Consider the following 12,516-nt stretch of genomic DNA (forward strand, 5'->3'; position numbering starts at 1 on the left):
ATGAAACTATATTTTTAAATGATAACTGCACCAGATTTGAGATATAAATGAGATGGTCATAAACACAAATAGGCACACTACTATAATGTGTACGTGTACATGCAAATTTAAATTTTATAAAACATGGGTCAACCTCAGAAAATATCATATATGAAAAAAAATCCTAACAAGTTGACTGAAATTAAATGGATTGGGATATTTCAAAGTTCTGAAACTCATGAGTTGTAAGTTTATTATTCTAATATAAAAACCCAAAAAAAGTTTTTTTATTTATAAAGTAACTTTAGCAATTTTTTTTACGGTTTATAGTAGTGTTTAAATTCAAGCTTTTCACTGTATGAACAAATCTCTTGATTTTGTTAATCGGCGTTTTCTCCAGTAGGCTAATTCCTAAGTTACGAATGTCAACTAAAACTTCAATTAGAAGAGAATAAACTTTCAAAAAATAACTTATGTTACAAGTAGAGTGAAGACAATCTTTCACAAATAAGTTATCATTTATTCTTACCCAAAAATTTTGAGAACTTCGCAAAACACAATTTTTGTGAGTTGCATGGTATAGGCTTATCTGATAAATGGGAGCTGACATGGAAATTGAAAGGAATTTTTGCTCACCATTCAAAGTTCATTGCAGTTTTCTTATCAATCATCTCAACAATTGTCTCCTGTCTAACTACCCTTTATATATTGTTATACAGTATTATTGTTATTGGTAATATACAAAAATATTACAACTCAGGAGCCTCACTGTGAACATCTCTCTCATGTAACAAGACTTCATTTTTTCACGCCTCATGTTTCATTGAACTTTATATGAAAATGATTTTGACTATCACTGTGTTGTACAAGAACTAAACTCATTTCAAAGATTGGTTATTTAAAATGTAGCTCAAAATCATAACTGGTGTTTATGCAGTTTATATTGAGTATACTTCTCAAATTGCTTATATTGAATGAGAATATTATATTTTCCATCTTTCACTTTCAAAAATTAGGTGTAATAATAACTATTTGAAGACTAAAATCATGAAAACACATCAATTTTATTGATATTCTTATATCTCCTCTGAAATTAAGTGATTGTATTTGATGTTGCTCTTTGTATTTTCATTTCATGGACACTAAACACGCGACAACTGTGCTAACAGTTTTTCAGCAGTTCTAAATTTTCAATTACTTTATGATCATCCCAGGGTACTTAAACCCAGAGAGTATTTAATGTATTTTTTTAAATACATTGCAATCTAGTCTAAAAAGACTAATGAGCAATTTTTTGAGCAATATAATGAGTTAAATTAATAAATTTACACCCGGAGAGTATATAACTTAATTTATTTTGTTTAATACCTACATTGAAATCTAGTCTAAAAAGACTAATGAGCAAATTTTTCTAATATAATAATGAGTTAAATATTAATAAGATAGCTCTCACCAGGACTACTACTTCTACCAACTAATGTGAAAGTATAATGTAAATGTGTAAATTAATGTGTATAATGTATATATGAATTTACATTCTATACTCTCTGCCCACACCCAGTTACTAACTGCAGCAAAATGAAGTTACTTGAATTTTGGCAGGGACCGTCTTATTTTTAAACCAAGTTTATTCTTCATTTTATTTACACCTCATGAATTATGCAAAAGAAATCAATGTACTATACAATAATAAAATGATTTTACAACATTAGGAACTATAGTTCCCCAAAAAAAAGCAAGCTCGAGCATGGAAAAGGAGACTGTAATATCTTTCTAAATGTATTGTAAATGAGTGATCTATCTATATTTACTTGATTATGCTTTGCGACAAGTGATTAGATAAATGAATGAAATAAATAGTGAAAATAACTGACCTGTGAAGCGCAGTGGTCCGTTGTGCATAGGCCATCTGTGCTTGAGAAGGCATTCCGGTATGGATCTCCATTAACCTCACTATTCACTCCCCCTTTGTATCATCACCACCAAATTATTTTTTCAAATCCTGATAACGTTCATTTTCGGACCGATATGAGCCGATCAAACATTTCAGTTCATGTTTTCACAGTTGAAATCGCAACAATCGTCGTTTATTTGTTGAGACCAGCACCGATAATATAAGGCTGCGACGGAAGCACTAAAGAAAATTACATTAATTCGAATAAGATTTTAAGAGAAATAATTATAGCGGCCAATGTTGGAACACAGTATAGTCACGAGTACCCAGAGTACAATATTTCCGAATCATACACTTGTCCTACATTCTAAAAAATTACCAGAAACTAATTTGGAGAGAGCTCTTCATTGGAAAAATTAGATGTCTTGAAAATGGAAAGAGAAATAAAAATCTTAGAACCCTTTTTGAAATATTTAATCACAACATGTTTCGGACATTGATGCCATTTTCAAGTGGAACATGTTGTGATTAAATATTTCAAAAAGGGTTCTAAGATTTTTATTTCTCTTTCTATTTCTATAAAAGTAGCCCTATACAGAAAAGAGATAAATAAAATGGTCTTGAAAATGGTATTCTATGTTTTCGTAGCCTGGCATCTACAGTGGAGTTTGTATTAAATATGTTGAGACTTGGCTCTCCATAATGGCATTTCCAAATTGTGTAAAAATTGCAACTTTCTCAAATGTATAATTAACCACAGAATTGTATGTAGAATATCATCCCCGATATTCCAGTAGTGCTGAAAAGTTTCAAGGTTGAAGGATTGAAAGGAAGTTTAATTTTTTTGTTGAAATTGAAAACTTCGCGGAAATATGTTTCTCTCAGAATTATGGGATGTCGTAATGAGTAAGAATTTTATATAAAAATAACTGGGAGAATGTCTTATTTTTATTGGTGTCTAGATCATTTTTATCTGACCCATCGTTATTTTTCAATTAATGATTATGCTCGTCAATGACAAAACATTCCGAACAGGAAACATTAAATTTTCGACATGCTAGAAACGTGTTTGTTTCAAAAGATGAGTGGTTAAAGCAATAAAGTTTCTTAGAAATAATTGAAATTATTTTTCCAATTTTTTGTCAAAAGTAATCGGAAGAACGTATTTTTGCCTCTCATGAGTTTCAAAGTTAAAAGAGGGGCTGTATGGTATAATTGTGAACTAAATTGACTAAGATATTAATGACTTGTATAGGCTATTACAACTGCAAGCAGCTGACTGCCATGAGAGAGGCAGCTTGCCTAGATTATTTGAGGTAGGGTTGTAATTTTCACCTTTCATAATCATGAGGCTTGCAATTACTAAATTTTTCAAGTATTGTTGGTCCCTGCTATTATGGTGACACACCATTCAGCCACTCTCCCTGACTTTGAAACTCATGAGAGGCAAAAATACTTTCTTCTAATATTTTTGAAAATTGGGAGAATAATTTCAATTATTCCTGAAAAACATTTCTCGATTTCACCACCCATATTTTGAAACAAAACAGTTTCTAGCATCTCGAAAATTTAATGTTTTCTGCTCAAAATATCTTGACATTGATGAAAATAATCATTAATTATAAAAAAAAATAACTATAGGTCGGATAAAAATGATTTGGACACCAATAGAAAGGAGATATTCGCCATGTCAAATTCTGACTTATTACGCCATCCCATAATTCTGAGAGAGGTAATATTCAAAAGAAGAACATATTTTGCGATGTTTTCAATTTCATTAAAAAAAAAATACATTTCGTTCTAATCCTTTAACCCTGAAACTATTATAGCACTAATGGGATATAGCACATCTGGGATGATATTCTACATACAATTATGTAGTTGAATTAGAAAATTGAGAACGTTGGTGTTTTACACAATTCGGTAAAAATATTTTACCGAAATAAACTCAAAATTCATATTACGGTGTTTTTACTTTATTTTATTAGCTTCTTTATTTTTTCAAGAAGGACTCGGTGAAAAATACTCAAATTCAGTAGAACTCTTTCACAATTACTGGGATTCGATATTACCTACTTCTTATTGGAAATATTAGAGAATCCAACTTTTTAAAAATCGAAAAAGTCAATTTAAATTGGTTGTATACCTACATTGTTACTATAACCCGAATGAAATCCAGAATACTCGTTTGAAAATACAAATCCAAATTATTTTTTGAATTTCATAACTATAATAGGATATTTTTGACTAATTATTTGTTTCAGTCATTAATTACTATTACTCTCGAGATGATAAATACATGGATATCATCATCATGCTGCTATCATTATTATCAAGTTTATGAGCAAACTTTTGTAATTTACTGCTGGGTTCTGGGTATTCATATAATTAATATTAACATTTTTAATATTATTAAATTCAAAGAAGGAAGAAAATTTAAAACTTCAAACACTGAAAACTTAAGTTCTAATGGAGGCCATATAGTAGGTACTGTACTATTTTATATTCAAAAAATCTATATTTGAAAATTTTATTTCAATTTATCGCATGGCTGCATTACACAATAAATGTTCATAGATCACTGAAAGAATAATAATTAACGAATTGAATATAATCCTATCTAGTCAGTAGATAAAGGATGTTGAACTCTTCGATTAAATAAATGTAAAGGCCCTATCTACGTTTTGAATTCCGAACTGATATTCAATGTCAAGTTGGTTTTCAATCTATGCATAATAATATAATTATAATAATAATAATATATATATAATTTTATAATTATGATATGCATAATTATTTTTCGTTTGATAACAATTAACAAATCATACGAATAATTTAGTAAACTTTACGTGCAATGCGTGATATGCGTTGTTACTTGAATACGGTATTTACGCTTCCGTAAATGAGTAATTAGTTTGGACTATTCTCTAATAAGTTATGAGTCACATTTTTGTAATATTGGATATTTCATACCGTAATACAGAATACTTTTAATTATGAGTATAGATTAAATAATATATTGGTGCTTCAAATCATTTTAGAGATGTTTTGACTTTACAATAACTGACACAATCAATAGGTAAGAAATCAGGTGGATGAAAATGTTTTTCTCGAAAAAGCATACGATAGTCTATTTCGCAGGAAATGACATTACCTACTATATGGCCTCCGTTGAAACCTCAGTTTTCAGCGATTAGACAGAAAATCAATAGAAACATAAAGCTTTCAAAGGAAATGTACCAAGCTAAATGAACAAACATTACAATAACTACCGTATTGATTCTAATCAGGAATTTCGAAATAATGGCATGCAGTTCAACTTTCTATAATTATAGCTTAATTATCATCATAATCGTTGAAGACTAGCCTATATTCAATATTATTGAATGAATCAAAAGTTTCCATACTAAAAATGTTACGCTAGATCTTATTAGGGAATCTTATTCAAATTAGGCTTGCGCGAAATTCTTTATAGGTTTTTTTTATATGTTTTATTAGGGCAACGGAAAGATAATTTTCAAAATTATAAGGAAACAGAGCAAGTAAATCTTGTGTTTGCAGAATTGCAAATAATATTACATTTTAATTCAGTTAACAAGAAGTAATTTTAATTCCGAAGCTAGTACGTAAATGATTTGAAATTCAATGCTGAACAATAGAAACTAGAAACATAAATTATTCGCACTTATTGAGAAGACGGCGCACTACTCAAAATTAATTCAGATCAATCATGAATATTTTACTACAGTATAAATTGAGCCAAACATGTTTATGTGGATGTATTTGTTCTGAAAAACATCGTATAAGGTTGCGCAATTTAGGATAATGCTTGGATATTGAGTAAAAGTATCCAAAAATAATAGATCTAATTTAATAAAATAGGTAATATCCAAAAATAGTATATTGAAATCTTGTCGAGATAAACGTTTTAGCTTAATTAAATACAGTAAATAAAAAAAGAACTAGTCTACAATATTAGAGTTTCAAGTTGGATAATATGCAATTAATTTTATAGGCCTACATGCAGTACGGTAGTAGGTATTGTAACGTTAAGTTACGTTAGGAAAATACAGAATAATATTTGAGTTCCCACTCATAGAATTATAGGCTACGTAACATATTGCAAGGCAATCGAATGTAAGTTAATTAAAATCAAAACAAACCAGGAACCATAATAGGCCTTATCTTGCTTGATACGCACTCAGGTACACTAGGTACTCAAATCTTCTTAGCAATGAAAATCTAGTGTAGGACAAAATGTCGATTCTTATTGTTTAATTAAATAAATTTGGATATGTACCTTCTTGAACCTAGATTTGTTTTCCGCCATATTTGGCTACGTACGTGTGCTTATTCGAAACAGGGAGTAGTTGGGCCACGTTGCAAACGTCGGGAAAATCATAAACGGAAAATTGAATTATTCCATCACAGCAACACAGCGAAATCAAAAAGCTAAGATTCCAAACAGGCAATGGCATCGCAACACCATACTTAAGAAACAATCACTAGTTCCCGTAAAACACTCGTGATTTTAGAATATTTTTAATTGAAATTAATCATTCACAGATTTTTCATCACTTGACAAAAGAAAAACACTCGTCGATTGCATGTTTATAGGCGCTCATTTCATTGCGAATTCGAGAAATACTTTGCCATCACGTCCGCGACCAAAAATACACATCACACACTTCGAGGAAAATTTATAAAAAATACAATAAATGAATAACAAAGTCAACGAACTACGCCTAAACTCGAACAACACTGGGAAAACTCAGAAATTCTGTCCGCTAGCGGCCAGCAGCTAGATAGGCTTCATACTTGAAACAGGCTTGGGCGAGTCGATATCCAGTGCGCACAGAGGGGTGAACGCTGTCGGAGTGGGGTCATAAAGAGGTGGGGGCTGGATGCTACACGCTACACGCAGTTGGCTGGCAGTTCAATCACAAACCTAGTTACCGTATATTAGATACAATATTCACTAATTTACCTCACAACTATTCATTATTTACTCAAAAAATTTGTTACAATACCTGAGGACGCAACAGAGCGTATACTCAACTCAGTACTCATCCTATACTGGTCTTCTTTATGTCAGAAGCATCATCAGGATCGGGAATACATTTCAAATTCAAATATGTATTGAAAAATGAAAAACAAACGCATAGGAGAATATTTTTTACAACACGTGGGCGCTCTCCTAGTCACCTTGAATGAAAGATCCGTCTTTGTCAGAGCATACTCATATAAAACGGGGAGCAATGACGGGGCTCCTACCCCTGGAATATGAAGTGGGAAGGTCCAGTGGTTTGAAATTTATTTTTGAATGGAATATGATATACCCTAGGTATTTAAATGAAGCATGTAATGGAGCTTTGTTAGGTAACAATCCATTTGTGGAAGAATATTCCAAGATTCAAAGAATATTATACAATCAACATGAATTGAAGAACAAGGGAAGAAAAAAGAATTGAAGATAAAATATTTCTAGTTTGGATGATGAATCGTGAAAGTTATTTCAAATTATATATATACTTCACTGCCAAACTCTGTATTTTTGACAATATTCAACTGTGTACTGATGATATTCTTTGTTGGATATCTTATCAATATTACCTTTTGAACAGTTGCTATTTCAAATAATGTGACCACATGACGCTATTATCAGTACTTCATTCTTCATTGCCCAACCCTGTAGGTACATGTTGAAAATATATAGATAAAATATAAGACTACCGGTATCTATTTAGTCCGGGCGCAAATGTCATTCCGTGGTCATTTTTCAGTAACAGCCGTGGAAGATGTCTCAATTTCTTAGTTAGGTCTAGCATAATAAGGATCGTGAAGATGATAAGACGAAATCACAGGCAAACACCTCGGAAACAAGATGGCCGCCAAGATTTTCAGGGTTTTGCTATATCGCTTGTATTTCAATTACTGTTCAAGATATTCAACCGTTTTTTAGACAAAAATATTTTTGAAATCTTCCTCTATAATTTATGTTCTATAAATTTTCCCTCAAAAACGTATATTTTTAAGTTATAACCTTCAAAACCCCCCCCCCAAAAAAATTTGTTTCTATTTTTTCAAATTTCATTCTATTATAACTTTTTTTGTGCAAGAGATACAGAGAAATTTCAAATCTATGAAATTTAGAGCGTTTTTTCAACTTTAGAACGATATATATTAATGCGCTGTACGTCAAAAAATGAGTTTTTCGCCACACTGCACAGAAAGCAGCTGTTTTCCAGTCCCTACGTAGATCTGAAAGACCTTGTTGCAGACGACGTCAGAAAAGGGTTTCTTTCCGGTCTAGGCCAGAAAGTTGTCTCTTTCCAGCCGCTTATGGCTGGAAACAACGCGCTAATTATTATTAATAAGTCATCCGCTAGATCGGGCGAGTGTCCACTTTCATAATAAGCTGAAGTCGCCATGATTTTAGTTCCAGATTCGAATCAAACTATTTCGCTTCGCAACCAGTTTTATTCAATTATTTATTGTTGATTAGTGCATTCCGAATTTTCAAAAATGCTTGAAGATGACTGTGGTATTCCAAGTGAAATTTTAAAAGAATCTGAAATCCTGACTGCAAATCTTCTACCACTAAAATGAAGAGATAGGTACGATAGCTTAACGAGTATTCTTTATTTTGTATTCTTTATTTATTTTGTCAGCAATACCTGTAGTGTGGCGAAAAATATCGTTCGCACCACGGGCAAAAATGTTTTTCCAGCTCTCAATCTTTTCTAGTCCTCGGCCTACGGCCTCGGACTTGAAACCCGATTTCGAGCTGGAAAAATCTCATTTTCTGCTCTAGGTGCGAAATATACTATTCCAGCGCCCTCCAAAAAAAAAACCCTGCATGATTTCTGGTGCGTTTTTTTCATATGCATGAGGTAACAAGCTAGAACAATAAAATCGATTTTTTCATGACTACTTCAAGATAGAGACTTGCAAATGGTCTCAATCTCTTCGTTACAACAAGCCGAATAAGAATTTTGATGATGGAAACAACGAAAATATTCGACATCATTGAAAAATTCAAGATGGCGGTCATTATTGACAGAAATTTTTATATCGATTGCTATTGAATTATTGTGAGAGATATCGGATTGGTTTTATCATCAAAGTGTTTAGAATTAACCAAACTATGATGTTCGAGAGAATCGTCTCATTTCGACCACTCTTTTAATGATTTATTCAACTTCAAAAACTTGAAACATACATTTTTCGGGGACAATATTTCACTTTCTACCATGTAAATGTATTCGCAGTAGACATAGACTAATGTTATTGGTACAGTGTTTTAGTATATTTCCAAAGCTTTAAAATGGCATCTGGTTGGAGGCTGTAAGTCCATATTCCACAGCTGGAGCGTCATCGGAAAAGAGAGAAAAGAAGTGTTTGCAGTGAAAAACACACTTTTGAAGACAGACTTGGGAATGGTATCAATCTCTTTGTAATGATATGTAGAAAGAGATTATCCATGATCCCAATATCAAAAATGTTTGTCATCATAAAAAAACAAGATGGCAGCAAAAATATGACGATTCTCAAGAAATCGTCTGTAATTATAATAATGTCGAGGATATCGGATCAATTCAGCCATCTGGAAACTCCAAAATAATCATACTACAATATCCGAAAAATTTATCTAATTCCAACAACATTTACTATGGTGAATATAACTTCAAACTCTTGAAATCAGATTTTTTGGGGACAAAATTTTATTTTTCACTCTGTAAATGTATTCAGAGTGAACAAACACCGATATTATTGGCGAATTTTTGTAGAATATTTCTGAAGCTTCAAAATGACATCTATAGTGAGGTCCACGTTATAATGACAGTATTTGATCAACTTTGGTTTTGCTATCCTTTTCTATCATTCGACAAAGCCGGTGGTACTATCCTTTTCTAGGTCCACAACGATGCCAATTATGTTTTTGACAGTGTAGAAATATAATTAATTGATGCAGAGAATTGGCATCGCTATTCTCCTATCTTTATATACTGCCATTACAACGTAGATATTACTATAGTTGAAGGCTGTAAGTCAATATTCTACGGCTGGACCGTCATTGAAAAAAGAGAAAAAAACTAGTCTACTGTTTGCAGCGGAAAACACTCTTTTTTCACCATATGCCAAACATGAACAATTAAAAAATCATTTAACTCATGACTCCTTGAAGGTACAGACTTGAAAATGGTATCAATCTATTCGTGAAGATGTGTAGAAATAGATTATCCATGATGGCAATTTGAAAATTTTTGTCATCATACAAAAATCCAAGATGACGGCCAAAAATCTGATTTGTAAAAGTTGAGTTAAATATTGATTAGAATCAAGAACATGGATGAATAAAGCAAAGAAGTACTTATGGTGAGGTCCACGTTATAATGACAGTATTTGATCAACTTTAGTTTTGATATCCTTGTCTATCATTCGACAAAGCCGGTGATACTATCCTTTTCTAGGTCCACAACGATGACAATTATGTTTTTGACAGTGTAGAAATATAATTAATTAATGCAGAGAATCGGTATCGCTATTCTTCTATCTTTATTCACTGCCATTATAACGTGGACCACACTATAGATGAAATTATTAATAATAAATCAATATGTTTCATATTTTATTTTTGTTTATTAATTATTATCAACTTATCTATTACTATTATTTAGAGAATTAAGAGCACTGATTATCAAAAACATATAAAACTTAACTAAATACTTGAAGTCGTTGCCAAAGACTGGGATTAGACAGGGAGAGATCTATGATTGAGATACATTTTCAGATTTATGATCGAGATACATTTAAGATTGACAGTGTTTAGACAGATAGACAGTGTCAAAATTCAGTCATAATATACATTTGAATAGACGTTACTTACTTCTGTGAAGACTGTGTGAGTATTCATGAACACATGAACTGAACAAAGTATAGTTAGATCATTTTAGTCAAAAATTCAATAGTTTTATAGTACTTGATTTTGCATTAAATTTATGATAGTGAATTTAGTGATACAGTATATGAATAAATATACTATGAAATTCGTATTCTTATAGGCTATAAGATCCTCAATATACTCTTGTACAGTGAATAGTATAACCTCGATATAGTACACCCTAATTCAGTACATATCCCGTAATAGTAAATTTTTAAGCGGTACCTTGAGATGTACTATCGAAGTTCTACTGTAGAGTATAGGCTTTGTCTATTAGAAATTTGTAAAGGTCGGTTTTGAATTTATCAAGTGAAATCCTTCTGGTTGAGAGCTTCAAGTGTACTGGAAGCTTATTACAGCATTTTTTTATCATATATTGAAGTAAATTAGACTTTATTTAATGTATTCCAATGGCTTATGGCTATGTTTATCTGCAGTCACATTTGAACAACTTGTCGAAGAGCTTGTAAACGAGTCATTTTCTTCTCGAGCAATTTATTCTACTGCAAAATTGGAGTGCATTTCGATAGTGTTCAGCTTGCTGAGTATCTTTAACTCTATGAATATCAATGAGCAGCTGCGCTCTAGCGTGAGCTTATAGAAACGCTCTCTAAATGTGGGAAGATATGAATGTTGTGGTCTGAAACTGGATTCACACATTATTATTATCAGAGCCCATCCGGATGGCTGTTTTTCTAATTATTTAAAAGTGTTATCAGGTGTTCCACAAGGTTCCACACTAGGTCCTATCCTCTTCATTATATATGTTAATGATCTTCCTGCAGCAATCAGTTGTAAAAATGTAAAACCATTTATGTTTGCTGATGATTTAGCTGTTCAAATGAAAAATAATAGTCTTTCTGGTAGCTTACATACGGTTAATGAAATAATTGAAGATTGGACAGCTTCTAATTCATTGTGTCTTAATAAGGACAAAACTCAACTTTTGGAATTTGGATTTAGATTACAACCTGACAATGCAAAGTTTCTCGGTATTACAGTTCAAAGCAATTAAAATTGGGCTTACACATCAAAATATTATGTGGCAAACTGTCGAAGGGAATTTTTATGTTAAATAGATTGTAGTTCATTGTTGATAAGAGTGTTTTAATTTCAGTGTATTTTGCTTATCTTCATTATTTGTATTATGGTGTTGTTGCCTGGGGTAATGATACGAATGTAAATACACTATTTGTGTTACAGAAACGAGCAGTAAGGGTCATTGCTAATGTGAATAGTCGTTTTCACTGTGTAGATTTATTTAAAAAATTCAAGATTTTGACAGTACCAGCTATTTACATTCTTGAATGTCTTATGTACCGTAAAAATTAATTTAGCAAGTATTTCTGTAAATAGCAACGCTCACAACCATTACACTAGAAATTCTGAATCGCTTAGAGTGTGAACCAGTGCAATTATGCAAATACATTGAACTGTTTTAAGGAGTTCGGTATAAGAGCTTATGATAAGCTTCCTGCACATTTAAAAGAGCTAGAAGTTGGTAATTTTAAAAGAGCCATAAAAAAGATGTCAATAGAAATATGTCCATATAGAAAAGAGGAGTTTCTAATTTGAGGGTATTTTGTTTGATGTTTGTATGCTTGTGTTTGTATTTTTATTTCTTTGAATGTAGCCTAAATACTTTTATTACCATGTTTAATCTATGACGATGCTATGCATTTGTATAAATGTTTTCTGC

General features: G+C 31.7%; 1 protein-coding gene across 3 annotated transcripts in view; it reads right to left on the reverse strand.

The window, feature by feature from the left end:
- Positions 1-6,686, reverse strand: part of LOC111058568 (translation initiation factor IF-2-like) — a 91,453-nt gene extending 84,767 nt beyond the window's left edge. Inside the window, exons 1-2 of one of the 3 annotated variants that reach the window (XM_039442825.1) lie at positions 6,174-6,686; positions 1,854-2,113 (exon numbers count right to left, since the gene is read on the reverse strand). In XM_039442825.1, coding sequence (XP_039298759.1) covers positions 1,854-1,924 — 71 coding nt within the window. In that variant the 5' untranslated portion in view covers positions 1,925-2,113; positions 6,174-6,686. The remainder of the gene's footprint in view (positions 1-1,853; positions 2,114-6,173) is intronic. The other 2 variants (XM_039442827.1, XM_039442826.1) reach the window with 2 other exon arrangements.
- Between the last annotated feature and the right edge of the window lie 5,830 nt (positions 6,687-12,516).

Source organism: Nilaparvata lugens, chromosome X, assembly GCF_014356525.2.
Source record: "Nilaparvata lugens isolate BPH chromosome X, ASM1435652v1, whole genome shotgun sequence".
NCBI lineage: Eukaryota > Metazoa > Arthropoda > Insecta > Hemiptera > Delphacidae > Nilaparvata > Nilaparvata lugens.